The 22,291-nt window shown below is 43.3% G+C and overlaps 2 protein-coding genes across 6 annotated transcripts; both read right to left on the minus strand.

Annotated features, from left to right (window-relative positions):
• Nucleotides 1–5,502: 5,502 nt before the first annotated feature.
• RNASE4 (ribonuclease A family member 4) lies at nt 5,503–19,295 on the minus strand. Of its 5 annotated transcripts, none has more exons than XM_016194668.2 (2): nt 19,079–19,295; nt 5,503–7,123 (listed from the first exon to the last, which is right to left on the minus strand). In XM_016194668.2, the coding sequence occupies exons 1-2, from the start codon at nt 19,278–19,280 to the stop codon at nt 6,663–6,665; spliced, it is 663 nt and encodes a 220-aa protein (XP_016050154.2). In that variant the 5' UTR covers nt 19,281–19,295; the 3' UTR covers nt 5,503–6,662. The 5 variants fall into 5 exon arrangements, with proteins under 5 accessions (XP_016050154.2, XP_016050158.2, XP_016050163.1 ...); XM_016194672.2 differs by having other exon boundaries at nt 19,064–19,295; XM_016194677.2 differs by lacking the exon at nt 19,079–19,295 and adding an exon at nt 14,102–14,240.
• Nucleotides 12,617–14,238, minus strand: ANG (angiogenin). Its single transcript, XM_016194688.2, has 2 exons — nt 14,102–14,238; nt 12,617–13,077 (listed from the first exon to the last, which is right to left on the minus strand). The coding sequence occupies exon 2, from the start codon at nt 13,057–13,059 to the stop codon at nt 12,619–12,621; it is 441 nt and encodes a 146-aa protein (XP_016050174.1). The 5' UTR covers nt 13,060–13,077; nt 14,102–14,238; the 3' UTR covers nt 12,617–12,618.
• Nucleotides 19,296–22,291: the final 2,996 nt, after the last annotated feature.

Genomic DNA, 22,291 nt, shown 5'->3' on the forward strand with positions numbered 1-22,291 from the left:
CACTAGGACCAGCCTAAAGATCCCAGTTAGAGCCTGGGCTCCTCACCCCTGTCCTACCTGCAGGGGAGTCACTTCACAAGTCGTGAAGGAGCTCTGCAGGTGTCTGTCTTTCTCTCCCCCTCTGTCTTCCCCTCCTCTCTCCATTTCTCTCTGTCCTATCCAACAACAACGACATCAATAACTAAAACAATAAAACAAGGGCAACAAAAGAGAATAAATAAATATTTTTAAAAAGACAAGTGTCCTAGACTTATCATTTAAAATGCCCCCTATCTGCCTCTTTGGCATGAAGATTACTTCAAGCTGGTTTTCTTTGCTAATAGCTTTAACTAATCTTCCCTTTTCTTCCCCAGTCTTTGTTCTAGCTAAAGGTCTAAAAATTATATCTAGAACTGAAGAAATAGCTCACTTAGGGGGACCAGGTGGTGGCACACCTGGTTAAGTGCACACATTTCAGTGTGTAAGGACTCGGGTTCAAGCCCCTAGTCCCCACCTGCAGGGGAGGAAGCTTCATGAGTGATGAAGCAGGGCTGCAGGTGTCTCTCTGTCTCTCTCCCTCTCTACCTCTCCCTCCCTCTTGATTTCTGACCGTTTCTTATCCAATAAATAAATACAGATAACATAAAAAAATAGCTCACTTAGTGTGCTGTTTTGCCACGTACGTAACGGAGGTTCAAGCATGGCCCCCACTGCACTGAAAGAAGCATTGGTGTGGTAGACCTCTTTCACTCTCTTTGTCTCTACTACAACAACAACAACTAATAATAATAATAATAACAATAATAATAAACAAGCTATATCTGAAAACCATATGAGCTGTTGTTTTCTGATTTTCTCCCCTGTATACAACAGGCATATATTATTAACAAACATCTCTTTACCTTTTTCTTCTCAATATGTCTGACTCTTATTCTACTTTTTTTTTTTTGTCCAGTCTCTGAGGAATTCAGAGGTGTTACAGGATGGTTTATTTTATGCCCTGATACAGTGTTTCTGGGCCTTTCCTCTCAAGCATCCACTGCACCATCCCTTCTAACTCACCCTGCGCAGATCTCAGAATGTCACTGGTCGTAGTGGATCCAAAAAGCACAGAATCTGTATTTCTCTGCTCTCCTTCAAACCAAGGCAGCAACCAAGAGCAGATAAGCGGTGGGAGACACAGCCTTCTAACCACTCAGCAGCGGTGGGGGAGGAGAGCACCATCTCATGACATCGACCTATTCCTGTGTCCACTCGCTTAGAACACATGGGTTCATTCTGAGACTAGCCTGGAGCAAAGGTGTCCTACATCAAAGACTGACTCCTAGGAACAAAGGAACTGCCAAGTCCTAGGAGGAGAACTATCTGAAATAAACTAGAGATCTGGCTACTCAATTCACTCTCTGACAACCTTTTGAGGTAAAGTCTTTGGATGACTATGTTCTGTGGGAATTTCAACAAGGAAAAGCCCCCTCTGGAGTAGTTAACTGTGGAGCCTTCATTGAGAAGTGAAAGGTGTGACGTATACATAAAGGGAGAGCCTAAAGTAGACTCTTAACAACTCATTTCTTTAAGAGCTGCTCCTGGCACAGTCTCTGATCAGGTTTCGCACTGGGCCTCCTGACTATCAGAATATCATGAGAGGTAGCAGAATATGCCACCCCTCCTTCCAAAACATCTCTGGCACAAGAATTATTTTGAACTGGTTAATTCTTGAGAAACAGCAGACACAGGAGAAACTCTGAAAGCAAAGTAGAAAATAGCATTTTGTAAGGAGCATGTTATATGAATAGTAGAAATCTCTATGAGGTCATCTCCGTATTCCAGGAAGAAAAGACTTTCTACAAGTTGTGAGAAACCCTTACTAATGGAGAAGGCTTAGACTTAAATGACTCACAATCTTACCCTTATGTACTGTACTTTTCTTTCTTTTTTTAATTCCCTCTGGGATTATTGCTGGGGCTTGGCCAGCCTGCACTACAGATCCATTGCTCCTGGTGTCTATTTTTGTTGTTGGATAGGACTGAGAGAGGAGGAGAAGATGGAGAGGGGGAGAGAAAGATAGACACCTGCAGACCTGCTTCACCGCTTGCAAAGCAGACCCCCCTCCCATAGGTATGGAGCTGGGGATTTGAACCGGAATCTTTGTGGAGCTGGTCCTTGAATCAGGACCTTTGTGCAGCTGGAGACTTGAACTGGGATCCTTGCACTTCAAACTCTATTTTCCTTTTTCTTTCTTATATTGACTTTTAATATTTATTTATTTTCCCTTTTGTTGCCCTTTTTATTGTTGTTGTAGTTCTTATTGTTATTATTGATGCCATCGTTGTTGGATAGGACAGAGAGAAATGGAGAGAGGAGGGGAAGACAGAGAGAGGGGAGAGAAAGATAGACATCTGCAGACCTGCTTCACCGCCTGTGAAGCGACTCCCCTGCAGGTGGGGAGCCAGGGGTTCGAACCAGGATCCTTACACTGGTCCTTGTGATTTGTGCCACGTGCACTTAACCCACTGCGCTACTGCCTGGCTCCCTCTAATATTATTTTTTAAATAGGACAGAGGAAAAAAATGAGAGAGGATAAGATAGAAAAAGACACCTGAAGACCTGCTTGTGAAGCAGACCCCCTGCAGGTGGGGAGCTAGGGCTTGAACCCAGGTCCTTGCACTTGGTAATATGTGCACTTAACCAGGTACACCTCTGCTCGACCCCCATGTACTTTTCCTGATAATCCCATAACTGGCCCCCCCACCTTGATACGGTTTGTCTGTAGTAAGATGATACTTTAGTTAGTGAGTTGCGCCTTTTCAGAAAATCGCATTCAGTTTTCCTGTGTATCTGCTATGTAAACAAGAGGTTTAGATTTTGTTAAATTTCTGTTTGTTAAGTCTGTCTTGTATTCAGGGGTGAGAATGTCTCAGCTGAGAACTTAGAATGGGTAAAGGAAAAATCATTTCTCCCCCCCTACAGTCAGAATGCCTAGTTTATATCCAGGTCTTCAAAGCATATTAGTAGCGATACTATACGATGTCCCAAACTCCTGATCTTCTCTTTGACTAGGAAGTGTGTTTTCAGTATGTTTGTGTTTAAAGGCATAGAAAGCCTTCCTCGAGCAATAGGGAGCCATGTACTGATAGACTGGTGGTGGAGTGAGGTGGGCATCTGTCTTAACAGGTTCTACTCAGCTACTCTTCAGTTCTTCGGTCAATGAGGGTGAGTGAAAAGGGAGAAAAGTCTGGAGATTTGAGTTTAGATAACTTGAGAGAACAGTCTGAGAAAAGAAAAGAAGAGAAAAACTTGTTTACCAAACATCTGCTTATCTCATCTTCTTGTGAATTGTCTTTCTCCCCTTTAACTATAAAACTAAGTTTTCTTTTCTCCTGCCAGTCTGTTTTATGACGATTTATTAGACCAGACAAAGACTCTAGAAGGGAATGAGAGAAAAGTTTTTTGTTATGTGGAAATGTTATTGTATTTTACTGTCGACTGTAAACCATTAATCCCCCAATAAAGAAGTTTAAAAAAGAGGAGAGAAAAAGTTTTGTGTCTCCTAACAAGTTTGTCTTAGATGAAAACTTGTTTTAAGTAGTGACCCAGTGCATATAGGAGTAGGAAGGGCTACCAGAGCTAATGTGTCAGGACAAATGGGAGTAGGTCTCCTTAACTGAAGTCCTGAGTTTGTTCCCCTGTACCCGTAACACAACCTGGTTGTCAAACACATAAGAGTGAAAGTTTCAGTTATGGTAGAAGATAGCTATTGGGGCCAGGTCGTGGCACACCTGCTTGAGCACACATATAACAATCCTGCAGGATCCGGGTTTGAGGCCCCTGCCCCCACCTGCAAGGGGAAAGCTTCATGAGCGGTGAAGCAGTGCTGCAGATGTCTCTCTGTGTCTCTCCCTATCACCTCTTTCTCTTTCGATTTCTGGCTGTCTCTATCCAATAAATAAATAAATATAATAAAAAAACATTTTAAAAGAAAAGAAAAGATAGCTATTAAAAACAAAAAAAAAAATTGGGAGTCGGGCGGTAGCATAGTGGGTTAAGCGCGGGTGGTGCAAAGCACAAGGACGGCATAAAGATCCCGATTTGAGTCCCTGGCTCCCCACCTGCAAGGGAGTTGCTTCACAGGTGGTGAAACAGGTCTGCAGGTGTCTATCTTTCTCTCCCCCTCTCTGTCTTCCCCTCCTCTCTCCATTTCTCTCTGTCCTATCCAACAATGACAACAATAATAACTACAACAAGGACAACAAAAGGGAATAAATAAATAAATAAATATTTAGAAAAAAAATTTAGTGGAGAGGGTTTTAAAGATATCAAATTATTCAATAATTCTTGAGTCAGGGAGCACCCTGTCTAGCAGCTAGGAAAGTGCTCCAAGGAATTGTACACAATGAAAGACTTACAGCCAGATAGGATCAAAAATAAGGAAGTTACTCCAAGCAAGAGAGAGGGTTGATTATTGAACATTTTCTTCCTTCCTTTCTTCTTCTTGTTTTTTTTAAAGATTTTATTTATTTATTTATTAATGAGAAAGATAGGAGGAGAGAAAAAGAACCAGACATCACTCTGGCACATGTGCTGTGGGGGTTCGAACTCAGGACCTCATGCTTGAGAGTCCAAAGCCTTATCACTGTGCCACCTCCTGGACCACAGCTGCCTTTTTTTTTTTTTTTTAATGGAAAACCAGGTCTTTGTGCTTTCATGATTCCACCATTTCCAGATAGGCTTTTTTCTTTTTTTTTTTTTATTAGTGATTTAATAGTTATTAACAAGTTTGTAAAATAACAGGGGTACAATTCCATACAGTTCCCACCACCAGAGTTCTGTATCCCATCCCCCCCATTGGAAGCTTCCCTCTTCTTTTTTTTAATACTTATTTATTCCCTTTTGTTGGCCTTGTTGTTTTATTGTTGTAGTTATTATTGTTGTTGTTATTGATGTCATTGTTGTTGGATAGGACAGAGAGAAATCAAGAGAGGAGGGGAAGACAGAGAGGGAGAGAGAAAGACAGACACCTGCAGACCTACTTCACCACTTGTGAAGTGACTCCCCTGCAGGTGGGGAAGCTTCCCTATTCTTTATCCCCCTGGGTGTATGGGCCAAAATGGGCATTGGCAGTTTGATCCATACCCCCAACCTGTTTTATGTATTCAACCTTGTGTATCAATGACTGGCCTTTTTGGGTCCCATTTCAGTATAGCTTGGGGGATGCAGAAACACCAGGGTAGAACATGTTGGCTAAGTTCCTCATAGACATAAACATTTCTCTCCATGGTCTCTTCACAGAACAGGATTAGCCTAACTCTGCCTTTAGTTCACACAAACATTCACAACTGACCTTCAGCTTGTCTAATCAGGAAAAAAAAAACATCTTGGAATGAAATCTCAGTTCTTATTTATAAACTAGAAAAGAATTAAAAGAAAAGAGGAGAAAAAGAAGTGATTACATACACATAAGAGCCACAGCACAGTCATCTTACAGAAAACATTTTCAACATTTCAGTCAGGAAGAGTACACGTGTCTTGTGATTTAATACACTTTTAATACTGCAACTCACTAAAGTGATCCAAAGTTTGGGAAGAGAAACAAACAGAAATTCCTTCTATCACTTTGTTAGGGGAGAAAAAGATCATTCTACCACCACTCCTTTTAGTTTCTCCAAGGCTAGGCAATAACCAAACATATTAAGTTGATTAACAGTTTCAAAAAAATAAGTAGCATGTAGAAGTCCAATAGATTCTAAATATTTGCCCATGAGATGCAAAGCAGGAAACTAGAAGCTTTCAGCAGATGACTTTAGAAAGTAAAAGGGAGGGTTAGGAAAGCACAGAGAGCTCCACTTTCTCCTGAAAGAGGGGGTGGATTCAGACAGACTAACTGGCACCAGGCCATGACTTCCTCCAAGTTGTCTTGGGAGATCTGGGACAGAGGTATCTGGAAAGTGGTTCCAGAAGCCAGTCATGCCTCCCCCTTGTTCCACAGAACTGAGTTTCCCTAGGGCCCTTTATTAATTTCAAAAACTTATCTACATTTTGCCTTCAGGGCTCTCTCCCATGAAATTGATCCCTTGGCCCCAAACTCTTAGGGAGCCAGATGTTTGCTCCCTTAAGATTTCTTGATCTTATTTGACCCAAACAACAAGGCTGCCAAATTCCACAGAAGTCTCATTCAGCCAGTATGTATTTCCATCTGTTTAAAGTTTCCTCGCAACAGCTGATTCTGTGGAATAACAAAAAGCAGATGAAGGAAAAAAAAAAAAAACTTATGATAAAGCAGAAATATCCCTGGGCTAGTAACCTGTTTTTGTTGTTTTGTTTTTTCTTTTCCTCTTTGTTTCAGCTTTTCCACTAATTTTATGGTCTTCAGCAAATTCTTTGACTCAGGGTTCTTATGTACAATAGCATCACAAGGGTGCCGTGGTATTAAAAAGAGAAAGCCCAAGTGAAAGCATGGTGAAATTCTTAAAATGCCATGTAACTATGTAAAAGGACAAAATTCCAGAGAATGGGATCCGAAGAGAGGGAGGCTGAGCCAACGGAATGGGTTACAGAGAGGAAAAAAAAGAACAAGGAATAAACAGAGAGGACCAAACCGGACAGCTGGAAAGCACTGCTAGCTGCTACTCAAGGAGTAAACGAATGGAATTGTTGCCAGCTGGGTCGTAACCCCTTCGAGGCAGCGCCTATCTGTCAAAGTGCACGGGCAGCTCTGGGGTACCCTCACAGGCAATGACAACACGCCTAGTACTGGCTAGGGCCCGATATCTGCAGTTCGGGGACCTGGAGCTTCCTGACACCTTACAGTCTGTGACCTTCACGACACCCTGGTGGCAGTTCATGCTGCCATTCTTGCACTGGATGTTGGCGGTGCTGCAGATGCTATTGATGTTCCCGATGTCTTCATGGATGAAAGTGTTGAACTGCTTGCACACAGGCCTAATCATCTTCCGCCTCTGCATCATCACGTTGCAGTAGCCATCATTGCCACCTGACACGCTGGGGTCGACATGTTGCCGCAAGAATCGTTGGTACATGTAACTCTGACCATAAGAAGGTTGCACCAGCCCCAGCCCCAGCAGGGTCAGGAGCAGGAGCAGAAGTAATGAATGGGTCCTCTGGAGAGTCGTAGTCGCCATGATGGGATCTAGAGGAGAATCAGGGGCAGGAGAAAAGAAAGTAAGAAACAACTTCTAGAGAGCAGTGCTGAGACTGGCACACTGACATTTCCTCCAAGTTTCCTCTTTTTATTTATTTTACCTTTTCCTTCTTTCAAGCACCATCTCCCTCCTCTTTCCTATTCACTTTGCCTACTCTTGCTTCCCAGAGACTGTTTAGTCTGCAAACGTGGGCTTCTCTGAAAGCAAGTGTCTTTCTTAGCTGCAGAGAGAAGACGCGGTAGCCAGCACAGTGACTCAGGGAGAGACTAACTGGGTGGCATCCAGATGTTTATAGACAGATGTCCCACAGGATGAGGGTGTGAGAAAGGAGTAAAGACAAATTAAATGGAGCTGGGAGTTGTCTAGTATGGGACTGGGAGTTGTCTATTTCTCAAGATAATTCTGTAGGTGTGTGATCTCCAGGAGTGTTTGAGTCCCTGGAGACTCCGATTCCCAAAATTTGGATAGACCCAGGGTATGTTTAAGAAAGTCAATGCACTAATTCTGCTTCCATATATCTGGGAATTGAAGAAGGAATGACTGAAAGGAGAGAACTGTTGAACAAATGAATAAAACAAATGTGGAAAATGAAGTGTACCCTAAGTTTGTAGAAATAAAAGTTAAAACATCTTTTTAAAAAATTTTTTGTTGCCCTTGTTGTTTGTCATTGTTGTTGTAGTTATTGTTGTTGTTACTGATGTCGTCGATGTTGGCTATGACAGACAGAAATGTAGAAAGGAGGGGAAGACAGAGAGGGGGAGAGAAAGATAGACTCGGGAGTCTGGCTGTAGTGCAGCGGGTTAAGTGCATGTGGCACAAATCGCAAGGACTGGTGTAAGGATCCCAGTTCGAGCCCCCAGCTCCCCACCTGCAGGGGAGCTGCTTCACAGGCAGTGAAGCAGGTCTGCAGGTGTCTTTCTCTCCCCCTCTCTGTCTTCCCCTCCTCTCTCCATTTCTCTCTGTCCTATCCAACAACAATGACATCAATGATGACTACAATAATAAAACAGCAAGGGCAACAAAAGGGAATAAGTAAATAAATATAAAAAAAAGAAAGATAGTCCTTGCGCTTTGTGCCACGTGTGCTTAACCTGTTACGCTACTGCCCTACTCCCTGGAACATCTTTTGAGGCACCTGGTTGAGTGCACATGTTACAATGTGCAAGGACCTGATCAGGTTCAAGCCCTGGGTCCCCACCTGCAGGAGGGAAACTTCACAAGAAGTTAAACAAATGCTGCATTTTTTTTTCTTTCTCCCCTCTCCCCCGTCCCCACCTCCTCTTTACTGTCTCTATGCAATAAATAATATATGAATGGGGGGGCAGGTGGTGTTTTACCCAGTTAAGTGCCCATATTACCATGCTAAAGAACCGGAGTTGAGCCCCCCAACTCCCCACCTGCAGAGGGTGCCCTTCACAAGCGGTGAAGTAAGTCTACAGGTATCTTTCTCTCTCTCTCTGTCTCTCTCTCTCTCTGTCTTCCCCTCCCCTCTCAATTTCTCTCTGCCCTATCAAGTGTAATAGAAGGGACAAAAATCGATGAATAAACTATTTTTTAAATCTTCTAACTTTTCTTATATAACACAGTCTCCACAGAAAAGGGCTTGGACTTTTTTTTTTCCTTGCTGTTTCTATGCACAACCTGAACAGCTAGACCTTGATGGTAACACACCCTGGCGCTCTAACTGATGCTCTGCCTCTCTGGGCAATGAGCATTGGTTGTCTGGTTCTATAGTTGTACGAATATTGTGTGGGGATGATGCAAAAATAGATGAAAGTTTTATTATAGAATTATAACACCAATAATACCCTTCCAGAACAACATCAAAGAAAGCATTGCCACAGTTTCAGAACACTGTTTTGTTTTGTTTTTTACCTTTTTTAAGGCCCATCTGGCTCTAAAATTTGTGTCTCTTTTATTTCTCTTACAGCCTCTCTTATCCACTCCCTCCCCATATAGTCAATGTATTAAAGCCGATTCTATGGTCAGAGTGGTTTCTCTCTAACAACCATTTAATTGGGGGTGGATGAGAATGTCATCACACGATCATCTGCACTAGCTAGCCAGATGCTGCCACCTGACTGTCACTCCTGAGATTGATATGAACTCAGGAGCTGTAAGTCTACCTCTGGCATGAGGCTGGATGACTCACTAGAACAAAGAAAAAGCATCCTGGATTCAACAGGAACTGAGTAACCCCTAGTCGCAAGGACAATTGTTGTGAGAATCAATTCCCATTTCCACACGTGCAGTCCAAGGGCTGGCCTGTGCTCCTGGTTTGTTGTCTACTGGTACTGCTGCCCTTTGCTCCCAAAGAAGCTACTGTCTGTGCCGAAACTGCACGGTGTGAATCAATGAACTGACTACTAGCAAGGGACCTGCAACTTGCTCCACAGACAGCCTCTCACTTGGTTGGTGATAATGATCAATATCAGACAGAACTATTATTCCTTAAAACACCCCCTCCTATTATCCCAGTCACCTTTTACCCATGCATAGAAAGATTTAAAAAAAAAAACCTCACAGCACATTTTTGTTTCTACAGTAGTAAATACAAGATAAAGGGTTAGAAGAGAGAGAAGTGAAGCATTTATGAAAGGTAGCAGAGAAAAATCATGTTTGATTTACTCTTCACTCCAAGACCAGTAGATAAAGTTTGTGAAGGGACACTTGGTCCCCAGACAATAGCCTCATCAGAACAATGTGCTTTGGGGTTGCTTCCCCAGATCTAACCTTGCACCTTGAATCTTGCACAATTCTGTCTACTTTCCTTCATTCTCATTTGTAGCTAACACCAAGGTTTAGAAAGATATATGATCACACCAAAGGCCTCAGTTATTCATGTGAGAGCAAATCTGAGGTCTTATTTATACCAACCAAGTGGTACAACATGAAAAATCTCTGTGAGTAGAAGTTCGATGTAAATAGTCACTGGGCAGGCTCAAGCAACACCATTAAGTCAAAATGATCACTGAATCATCCCAACACAGAGTTTTTGGTCAAAGTTTGTCTACAGGCTTTTTGTCCATAGCACCACATTAATTCTCAATAAGAGTATCTTTTGATGCTGTGATTGTAAAGACTGAGTTTTGCCATATAACACTGTCTATGGCCTTGGAGATACTACTTGGTCATGGGTGGAGGTAGATAGCATAATGGTTATGCAAAGAGACTCTTACGCCTGAGGCTCCAAAGTCCTAGGTTCAATCCCCAGCACCACCATAAGCCAGAGCTAAACAGTGTTCTGGTGTTCCCTCGTAGGGAAAAAAATGAGAGTAATAATAATAATGTCTATGTCTGAGGGATATTATGAAGAATTAATGATCAAATCAGTGTAAATATCACAACAAGGGGTCAGTGATGGCACACCTGGTTGAGCACACATGTTACAATGTACAAGGACCTGGGTTCAATTTCCCAGGTCCCTACCTGCAGAGGGAAAGCTTTGCAAGTGGTGAAGCAATGTTGCAGGTATCCTGTCTCTCACCCTCTCTAGCTCCCCCTTCTTTCTCAATTTCTGGCTACATCTATCCAATAAATCAAGATAATAAAAAGGAAAAAAAATCACAACACCTCCCACATAGTTACATGCTTAGTTGGTAATTATTGTTTTTACAAAATGCATTTTTCTTGGCTTCCTTTTATTTCTTCATCTGGATAATATAATAAGTGACTACATCAAGTTGCCTATGTTATTGATTCATCAGTATATCTTAGAAAGAGAATCTGTTAATATAAGCTTATCTCCACTTGGAAACCTATCTAGAGGCCAGAGAGACATCTCACTGGGCAGGGTGCCTGCCTTGCCATGCACATGGACTAGGTCTATCATGGCACTAGAGAAGCACTAGTACTGTGGTGCCTCTTCCTCTCTGTGTGTCTCTGTCTGAATTAAAAAGCAGCCCAAGAGCAGTGAAATCAAACATGTGTAAGGCCCTGACTCCACAAGAAAAAAGAAAAACAAAGAGGAGAAGCAAAATAGCTCAGCTGGTTAGTGCGCTGCTGTGCCAGAGATGCAAGACCCAGGTTTGAGTCTGGCCCCCGGTGCATTGAAGGACGTTTGTATTTCTCTCGACCTCTCCTTCCCTCTCAATTTCTCTGTCTTATCAAAATAAATGAATAAACATTTTTTTAAATTAAGTTTATTTATTTATTTATTTATTTTCCTTTTTGTTGCCCTTGTTGTTTAACATTGTTGTGGTTATTAATATCGTTGTTGTTGGATAGGACAGAGAGAAATGGAGAGAGGAGGGAAAGACAGAAAGGGGGAGAGAAAGATAGACACCTGCAGACCTGCTTCACCGCTTGTGAAGCGACTCCCCTGCAGGTGGGGAGCCCGGGGCTCGAACTGGGATCCTTACGCAGGTCCTGGCGATTTGTGCCACGTGCGCTTAACCCGCTGCGCCACCGCCCGACTCCCATGAATAAACATCGATTTGTGCCACGTGCGCTTAACCCGCTGCGCCACCGCCCGACTCCCATGAATAAACATTTTAAAAAATAAAAATAAAAGAAAGGAAGGAAGGAAATAAACAGAAGTAGTGAGAGAAAGGAAAGAAGGGAAAACAAAAGGAGTAAAAAAGGGAACATGTGTAACATGTCACCGGGAAGAGTAAGGAAGGGGCTGGGTGGTGGCGCGCCTGGTTGAGCGCACATGTCACAATGCGCAAGGGCCTGGGTTTAAGCCCCCTAGTCCCCATCTGCAGGGGAAAAGCTTTGAGTGGTAAAGCAGTGCTGCAGGTGTGTCTCTCCTTCTTTATCCTCTCCCCTCAATTTCTAGCTGTCTCTATCCAATTAAAAGAAAAAAAAAAAGATTTAGAAAAAAAGCAAAACAACTTGCCCCACCTGAAAAATCTGCTCATTAACCATCAGCTCTGGGATTGTCCCAGCTTTCTCTCTAAGCGAAGTCTGACATTTTTATTTTCACATAAAAATAAGGTTCACCGGGAGTTGGGCGGTAGCGCAGCGGGTTAACCACACATGGCGCAAAGCACAAGGATCGGCGTAAGGATCCTGGTTCGAGCCCCCGGCTCCCCACCTGCAGGGGAGTCACTTCACAAGTGGTGAAGCAGGTCTGCAGGTGTCCCTCTGTCTTCCCCTCCTCTCTCCATTTCTCTCTGTCCTATCCAACAACAACAACAACAATGAAAAACAACAAGGGCAACAAAAGGGAAAATAAATAAATATAATTTTTAAAAAAAGGTTCACCTCCTGACTCAAAAGATAAGGAGTAAGGCATTTCTATTCCATCCAGTCCGGGGACAGCTGAGTCGAGGAAAATGGAAATAAAAAGTCAGCAGACCAAGGGTCAGTGAGAAGCCTTCAGTTCTTACTTTTCTTTAATAAGCATGTGGTAAAACAGAAAATAACAAGTCAACTAACTGGCTTTTGGAACTCTGGCTGTGAAGGCGGCTGGCACTGTTTGCGGGTGTGGCAGAGAGGAAGGAAGGGCAAAGCTGTGGCTGGGCCAGTGACATGCTGGTTAGACATGGAAAATGGACTCATCGAGATGAGAAGGCAAGCCATTTCTACAAGCAATAACAATTCTTCTGGACCCCGATGTGGCTCTGTACTTGCAGGGAGGGCGGGAGGACCCTCCATAGTGCTTGCAGTTGGTGACCTGGAAAGAAGACTTGCTTATTCTGAATTCTGGTCCATAAGGGCTCCCGTTCTCATCGGTACAGATGGCTTTGATGCTTTCCTTTGTGCCATGGACAAAGGTGTTGAAGTCTTTGCAGGGCCTGGTCATGCCTCGTTTTCCCATCATGCTTTCACAGTATTTGTGATCCCGTCCTTTGGGTTTGGCATCATAGTGCCGGGTCAGGAAGTTTCTGTATGCGATGTCATCCTGAGACAAGGTTGACGGGGTCAGACCCAGAACCAGCATGAAGACCAACAACAGGGGACCCAAGCCCATCACCATCTTGTCCAACAAAGGCTCCTGTCAAGGGCAAAAGGAAGTGTGGTAGGGGCACAGAAGTGCCCATTGCCAAGTGAGGCCCTAAGCCACAGATGACAACACGGCAGGCACTGTGGATCTAGATGGGGTCCTCTGTCACCCAGTTAGTTACCTCTTGTTCTCCCTTCCTCATTAAGTTGACACTCTTGTCAGTTCTTTCCTTTGTAAAGTTTATTTACTTAAAAGTTTCCGAAGCACAGCTTCTATCCCCAACCACACTTTTCTGTCCCGAGCAATCCCTGAGCTTTAATCAGTCAAACCATCATAAGGTCTATTGACATTCATCTTGTCACTGGGGCTTCATGACTTGGGGCAGACTTTCACATAGAAAGAAAGAGGCGGGGAGTCGGGCGGTAGCTCAGCGGGTTAAGCGCAGGTGGCGCAAAGCACAAGGACCGGCAGAAGGGTCCCTCGGCTCCCCACCTGCAAGGGAGTCGCTTCACAGGTGGTGAAGCAGATCTGCAGGTGTCTATCTTTCTCTCCCCCCTCTGTCCTCCCCTCCTCTCTCCATTTCTCTCCATCCTATCCAACAACAACAGTAATAACTACAACAAGAAAATAGCGCGCGTGGCACCAAGCACAAGGACCAACCAGCCCGGCTCCCCACCTGCAGGGGAGTCCCTTCACAGGCAGTCAAGCAGGTCTGCAGGTGTCTATCTTTCTCTCCCCCTCTCTGTCTTCCCCTCTTCTCTCCTATCCAACAATAACGACATCAATAGCAACAATAATAATAACCGCAATAGTGATAAAACAGCAAGAGCAACAAAACGGAAAAAAGTAGTTTCCAGGAGCAGTGGATTCGTGGTGCAGGCACCGAGCCCCAGCAATAACACTGGAGGCAAAAAATATATAATAATAATAATAGAAAACATTAAAAAATATAAATAAAATATTAAAAGAAAAACAAGAAGAGACACCATCGCACTGAAGCTCCCATTTCAGCTCCCATGGGATGCCAGGGCTCAAAGATGGGTCACTCTTGTGTATGGCAATGCAAACACCTTACCCGTCGAAATATATCAGCAGTGTCCAGAGGACTGTTGAAGACAGGATTGCAGACGCTGAAATCACTCTGGCTGAAGGCTCTGTAGAGAGAGTTTCACCCCGAGACAAAGGGAGGCGAGCCTACTACCCTAAAGAAAAAGAAGTGGCTTGTAGCCACAGGAGGAGTGACACAAAGATCCCGGTAATTCTTGGAACTGCTTTGGCAACAGCTCTTGCACAAGACTGGAGGAAGAGCCATCCAAGGTTGTTTGGGGGCGCCTCCCACACTGCCAGCCATCTGAGTTATTACCAGTGAGCATGTCCTAGTTTGTATGCACATGTCAGCAAATGATCCCACTACCATGGAGCAAGGCAGAAGCAAATGCCTTGGACTTTTTTTAATCAAAAAAAAAAAAAAAGCACTGTACTTTTCTAAATATATTTTAATTGTTTTGTTTTAGTAAAACACGCACACAGAGAGAGAGAGAGACCAGAGCACTGCTCAACTCTGATTTATAGTGGTCAGGGAACACTGGACTTTTCTATAATGGTTTGTTAATAACTCTCCCAAGAGACGAAATGGAGGAATTGCTGCTATTACCTCCTAGGAGCTATCGGTCTCATATTGGAGATTATTGTAGAAGTCACGCATCCCAGGCACCTGGAGCAAAAGTCATTTGCACAGACATTCTGCTGTCTCCCTGGCCCTTATGTATTTATTTTTTATATCTGTTCATTTACTTATAATTTAGAAACAGATGCAGAGGAAGAGAGAACCAGCGCATCACTCTGGCACGTGCAATGTCAGGGACCAGACACAGGACCTTACGCTTGTGAATTTAACACTTTATCCACTGAACTACTTCCTGGGCTGCATGAAAGATATTTAGTATTTGCAAAAAAGCTTCAAGAATGGTGGAGCAGGGCTTCAGGTGCGTGTGTGTGTGTGTGTGTGTGTGTGTGTGTGTGTGTGTGTCTCCACCTTACTCTCAATTTCTCTCTGCCTCTATAAAGAAGAAAAAACAAAGGGACGGGGGTGGGGTGAAAAGAAGGAAAAGGTACAAAGAAAGAGAGATTATGTGAGAGCAGTGGATTCCCTGTGGAGGCATTAAGCCCCAGAAATAACCCTAGTGGCAGATTTTTTTAAAAAAGTTAAATTTAAAAAGAAAGAAAGAGGTATATAATGGTCTGGGAGATGGCTTAGTGGATAAGGCATTGGACTCTCAGGCGTGTGGTCCCGAGTTCAATTCCTGGTAGCCTATGTTCCAGAGTGGTGGCTGGTTCTGTCTGTCTGTCTATCTATCTATATCTATGTTTGTCATAAATAAAATATTTTTTTAAAAAGCGATATTTAGGGAGTCAGGTGGTAGCGCAGCGGGTTAAGCGCACGTGTGATTCACACGTGTTTCCACTTGCTAGCTTTTCAAACAGCTTTTTGGCACTTTACTGATGACTAATCAATTAAATCTGGTGCTCCTCCATGGCCTAATAGCGCTTTCTAACACGGACTATGATTGCAAACTTGCAAGATAGGAAGGGACCTTAGACGTCTATCACAATACCAGTGTGCAAAAATCAGAAAATAGAACGGGAGCTCGCAGTACCCGAAAGAGTCGCTAGATGGCAGTGGTGGATAATTGTGGCGCCAATGCCCTCCATGGTATAAAGACAGAAGGCATTTGCAGGCAATGTTACACAGGTTGCCAGGACATTTCACAGAAGGGGAAAGTCTTCTGTGACTAGCCTGTCTAGAATTTCTGTCCAAACACCCTCTACTTTAGATATAAAAACCAGGATATCTCACTAGATGCAAAATGTAAAAGCAAACGACACAAGTTCAGGATCTTCTGGAAGCTGAAAGCGCCCAGGACTTCATCAAGGAGCACAGCTCTAGCTTCCTTTATCCCTTCCTCTCTCAATAAGAAAAATAAATAAATAATAAAGTAAATTCACAAGTTCAGGATCTGTCCACAAACACAAAATAAATAAATATTATCCTGATGTCAGGTTTCATGAGTGTCATTTCCAAACCACTACCCGTGTGTTCTTGGAAAAATAATGACCTGTGTACTTGTCAGTATTGCCTGGTGGTGTGTAATCTACAGGAGAACAGAGTCCATATTATTCGTCTTGAATCATATAGTGCCTGTCTCATAGTAGAACCTCATAAAATCTTTTATTGTTCATTTTAGAGATAGCAAGCTAGCGTCTCTGGATAGTGTCCCTAGTTTGCTGTATACATAACCCAGGTTCAAGCCCAACCCCCAACACGTTGGAGGAAGCTTCAGTGCTGTGCTATGCTTCCTTCTCTGCCTCCCCTTCATTTTATGCATATACCTGAAAAAGTCCTCCCCGAGCAAGGAGACCTAGTGATGACAAAAATATTAATATATATATATATACTGATATATCTATATATATATTTACGTATGTACTTATGAGAGAGGGAGAGAAGGCAGAAGAGAGAGAGGCAGAGCATCATTTTGGCACATGTGATGCTAGGGATCAAACACAGGACTTAATACTCAAAAGCCCAGTGCTTAATTCACTGTGCCGCTTCCTAGCCCCACCCCCTTCCCCCTACACACACACACACACACACACAAAACTTTTCTTAAAATTATGTAAAGTATTGCCTAAACTGTTCATCTCTAAGATGCTAATCTTAAAAATGTGAAATGCCATGGTCCTTATTAAGATACGAGAACCTGGGAGTCGGGTGGTGGTGCACCGGTTAAGCGCACGTGGAGCAAAGGACCGGTGTAAGGATCCCGGTTCCAGCCCCCGACTCCCCACCTGCAGGGGAGTCGCTTCACAAGCGGTGAAGCAGGTCTGCAGGTGTCTATCTCTCCCCCTCTCTGTCTTCCCTGCCTCTCTCTATTTCTCTCTGTCCTATCCAACAACATCAATAACAACAACAATAAGAACTACAACAATAAAACAAGGGCAACCAAAGGGAATAAATAAATATTAAAAAATATCTTTAAGAAAAAAAAAGTCTAGTGACTGTAGGTTTGCAGGGACCAGACTGCATAAATTTAGTTGGTGGCACAAAGTACCAGCAGGAAGAAATAGATGGCATGATGACCCATCCCCTGACCTCGTCCCTCACACATCAACATGTAAGCCAAGCACAAGGTCATTTCTAGTTAAGGCACAGGACCAATACTACACAAGGGGCTTCACATCCAAAAAGTCCTTTTTTTTTTCTTTCCTTTATTTTTAAATTATTTTTTAAATTTTATTTTCTCTTTTTAAAATGTTATTATTGGATAGAGATAGAGAGAAATTGAGAGTGGATGGGGAGATAGAGATGGAGAGAGACAGAGAGACACCTGCAGCTTTACTTCACCACTCTACAGGTGGGTACCAGGAGCTTAAGCCCGGGTCCTTGCATACGGTAGTGTGTGCACTTAACCTGGTGTGCCACCACCTGGCCCCCAAAAAGTCATTTAAAAATATTTTATTTATTTATCAATGAAAGAGATAGGAAGAGAGGGGGGGGAACCAGACATCACTCTGGTACATGTGCAGCCAGGGATCGACCTCCAGACCTCATGCCTGAGAGTCCAATGCTTTATCCATTGCACCACCTCCTGGACCACTAAAAGTCGTTTTTTTCTGTGGAGGTTGAAAGCCCTTCCCGTCAGCCTGGAGCGGTAAAGGAATATCTTTTTTTCTGAGCTGAAGAAGTTTTGCCCTCATTCTGTAACAACAACCTAGCTAAGGTTCACTTGGGTTTATTGTAATCTTGACTCCCTACAATATCCAGAGACCAAATTCCAGCACGTATACACCGCTTGCTGTCACTGCTATCTTATCATATGCTCACCCACTTACCACTTGCTCAATCATGTTTTCCGTGGTTAACTCCCCCCAAAGAGAGGTGAAATGGAACTGGGAGAAAGCAGAGACAGAGAACTGCTGCAGAAGTGAATTCACCTCAGCCCAGGGTGTAGACCTTCACATCTGAGGGTCAAACTCATTCACGGCATATGCCTCTTTATCCAAGCACATACATGTCTGTCAGCTTTCTGGCAGTGGGGCAGTGGAACTGGTTATATATATATATGCATATGTGCATTTTATGAGAGGGAGTGAGATTGAGTTGAGACCAGAGCATCACTCTGGTATACGTGGTTCCAGTGATCAAACTCGGGGCCTCACACTTACAAGTCTTGCTGGCTGAGTCTAACTGCTCAACAATTTCCCCCACCCCAGCCGCCCAGTTGTTCTTTAGACTAACTTCATCCTCTGTCTCAAACCAATCCCTCCGTCCTCCTATAAAGATTCTCTTTTGCTCTCCAAAGGCAACGCTTTCTAGTCAAAGAGAGCCATCTGAGCACACTACCCATCTGGTAGTTGGAGTAAGTTAGCATTTTCATAAATATAGCTTTATACCTTTAATACATTTCAGGGTGATATCTCCCCCCACACACACACACACACAATGAAAGTATACTACCCTCTGTGTATTCTCATCTCCCTCCCTCCTTTATTCTCTTCAAATTGTTACTGTATCTTCTATTGATCTGGGAGTGTGCTTCAAAGAGCATGCACAACTTTTTGGATAAAAAAATTTTTTTAAAAAAATCACAAGGATGGCTAGAAGAGAACTGAAAGGATCCTCTCTGTTTCATTTTTAAACCACCTGTCATATTTACACCCACGGGGTTCCAGATGCTCTTCAGCAGATGGTTTTCCAAGAATTGTAAGGATATCATCACAACTTCAGAATTCTTCCTAGACCTCTTCTTAGTCTCCATCTCACTAATTTCCCTTTCAGTCGCATGTAGGATACCTCAAGGGAACTGTTTACCCAAGTCGATTTGTTTGATTCTTAATTCATGAGCATGGATGCAGACACATGGGGTGGAGGGACAGTTTCATTGGAATAGTCAGATGGTTAGAAATACTATAAACAAATAGAAAGAAAAACAAAAATAACAAATAAATACTGTAAACAAGTAGAAATACAGATTACCCAAGAGAATCTTACAAAAATCTGGAAGCTTCCTTTTAACTGCAGATGAATTCCACGGATTTGTCCCAGGAGAGAAGTTCAGTAGTTTGTTCCTGGAGACGGGTTCCAGCTGTGTGAACTTGAAGGTCCCCCTCCTTTCTCTGATTATATAATGATCAGGTGAAGGGGGTGGGCAGTCTAGATCTAAAGATGCCCAATCCTGGTGGAGCAGAGTCATTCACCTTTTCCCTGGGTATAAGTTGGGTCAAATATTAACCCACGTGAATGGACTATGGATTTGTCCTGAGTAGCAGACTGTGATAAACATGGTCTTTTGTCCCAAAGTCACTCTTTTTCTTTTCTTTTTTGTTTTTAATTTTTTATTTGTTATTGGATAGAGACAGAAATCGAGAGAGAAGGGGGAGATAGAGAGGAAGAGAGACAGAGAGGTGCCTGCAGACCTGTTTCACCACCTGTGAAGCGACTCCCCTGCAGGTGGGGAGCAGGTGGCTTGAACCGGGATCCTTACACCAGTCCTTTGCGCTTAACCTGCTGTGCTACCGCCGGACTCCCTTGATTCTTACTCTTATCCAAAATGGCACTCAGATATCACAGTTTCTGATGGTTGGAGATATTTCTTTCCTTTTTTCTTTTACCAGAGCACTACTCAGCTCTGGCTTATGGTGGTGCAGGGGATTGAATCTGGGACCTTGGAGTCTCAAGCATGAGAGTCTATTTGCATAACCATTATGCTATCTACCCCTGCCCAATAGGAGATATTTCTAATATTTATTTATTTCCCTTTTGTTGCCCTTGTTTTTCATTGTTGTAGTTATTATTGTTGTTGTTATTGATGTCGTCATTGTTGGATAGAACAGAGAGAAATGGAGAGAGGAGGGGAAGACAGGGGGAGAGAAAGATAGACACCTGCAAACTTGCTTCACCACCTGTGAACTGATTTCCCTGCAGGTGGGGAGTCAGGGGCTTGAACTGGGATCCTTACACCGGTTCTTGCACTTGGCGCCACATGTGCTTAACCCGCTGTGCCACCGCCCGACTCACTTGGAGATATTTCTAATCCTAGCAGGCAACTCTATAAGCTGCCTTGGAATAATTCTGCAGAATAAGAAGAGTTCTAATAACAGGATGCTTTTCCACTGTACCTTATATTTGTTCACATAATTTGGTTTCATGAAAGAATACTATGAAGATTCTTCCACAACTCAATAAGAAAAGCACGTGGAGAGGTTACGTGACAGTCCCTGGGCTCAACTTACCTTCTAGGAGCTCCCAGAAATATCCTTGTTACATTTCCAGGACCTTCTTCTCCCTTTCATCTTTACCTTCAACAAGAAACTGGCCCTGAACACCAATCTCCTGTTCCTTGCAGCACAGATGAAAAAACCAGTTATCTCCACCGCTAACACAATACTGATCAAGCATCCAGTCACTGGACGGTGGGTCAAAGGTCCCCTGGATCATTCACAAATTCTATCCTTTCACATATTGGGCAGCAGCAAAGATGCCAATGATGTCACAGATTCCAGGCAACTACCTCCAGTGGTATAGGATCTATCTAGAACAGTATTTATTGCCTTTAACATGTGTGTATACATTTCTCTATTCTAACTCACATACCTCCAAGTTTTCCCACACCTGTATCTGAGAAAGTGCAAACTAAAGACAGATTGCCTGGCAGTAAAACCACTGTACGTAAAGTTATCATACTTGTAATTAGTGTGACCTTCCATTTGGTTTTGGTGTTTGTTTGTTTTTTTCTGTTTGTTTTGTTTTTGTCTCCAGGGTTACTGATGGATCTCGGTGTCTGTACTAGCAATACACTGCACCTGGACAGAGAGAAATTGAGAGGGGACGGGAAGACAGAGGGGGAGAGAAAGACACCTGTAAAGCTGCTTCACCGTTTAGGTTAGAACTGTACTTACTCAGGTCCTTGTGTCCTGCCATATGCTCTTTTGTTTTAAATTTTTATTTAGTTTATTATTTATTCATTTATCCTCCAAGGTTATCGCTGGGGCTCGGTGCCTGCACCACCAACCCACTGCTCCTGGAGGTCATTTTTCCCATTTTGTTGGGCTCCTTGTTGTTATTGTGGCCATTGATGTTGTTGTTGGACAGGACAGAGAGAAATGGAAAGAGGAGGGAAGACAGAGAGGGGGAGAAAAAGACCTGTAGACCTGCCTGTGAAGCGATGCTCCTGCAGGTGGGGAGCCTGGGTCTCGAACTGGGTCCTATGCGGTCCTTGAGCTTTGCGCCACGTGTGCTTAATCCACTCGCTACCGCCCAACCCCCTTGCCACATACTCTTAACCCAGTGCGATACCGCCCGGCCCTCGTTTTGGTTTCGTTTCAATGAGGGAAACCCAATGTCAGTCAGCAGATGAATGATGCAGACTACAACACACACACACACACACACACATACACACACACACACACACACACACACACACACACCCTTTGAGCTAAGACCAGACTTAGCTCAAGCAACACCACCTCCTTTCAGGCTGACTGGCCCTCCGTCTCCAGCTCATCCCAGAAGTATCTCCCCACTTCTTTCTCTGGGGATCTACTATTTCCAGTACATAATCCTTTGATGGCAAGCATGGAGCAAAGGTTCCAAGTTCACAACTTAAATTGCACGGATTCAACTTCAGGTGTGTCCTGGCATATTTGAGAAGCTAAGCCTGTCTGTCTGTGTGAGTCAGTTTTTCTTTTCAGCTTGGCACAATGAGAGTCTAGTGATGGAACAGAAAATAAGTCCAGTCTTATGCACAACAGTCTAAGTTAGGAATAATCTGAGTTCCCATCAACAGGTGAGTGGATAAAGATTGTAATAGATATACACACTTGAATACTACTCAGATATATACATATATGATGAAACCCTGCCTTTTGCACCAGCCTGGATACAACCTTAAAGAAGTCACATGGAGATAAGCATTGAGTGACTCCATCCATATGTAGTACTTAAATAAGCAAGTCTCTCTCTGTAGGTGAGTCTGCCATCGTGAGTAAGGGCTCTCAGGGTCTCTCTCTTTCCTTCTCTCTCTTGGCCTATGTGTACTCCAATATGTGGGTGTTCTCAGTTTTCCTGAATAAAGTTTAAAATTCCTGGGGAAAAAAAATCAAGTAAATAAAATAAAAAGAAATAAAGCCAAATTAGGTGATCCAAGAGGTGGTGCAGTGAATCAAGTGTTGGACTCTCATGCATGAATTCCTGGCATTGCAT

This window comes from Erinaceus europaeus, chromosome 16 (assembly GCF_950295315.1).
Source record: "Erinaceus europaeus chromosome 16, mEriEur2.1, whole genome shotgun sequence".
Classification (NCBI taxonomy): Eukaryota; Metazoa; Chordata; class Mammalia; order Eulipotyphla; family Erinaceidae; genus Erinaceus; species Erinaceus europaeus.

Coding starts and splice junctions, on each gene's coding strand:
- ANG (XM_016194688.2), bottom strand. CDS start 13,059: ATGGTGATGGGCTTGGGTCCCCTGTTGTTGGTCTTCATGCTGGTTCTG.
- RNASE4 (XM_016194672.2), bottom strand. CDS start 19,280: ATGACTCTGCTCCACCAGGATTGGGCATCTTTAGATCTAGACTGCCCA. Junction 7,124..19,063: donor TTTTTGTAAGATTCTCTTGG/GTAATCTGTATT, acceptor ATTCTCCTCTAG/ATCCCATCATGGCGACTACG.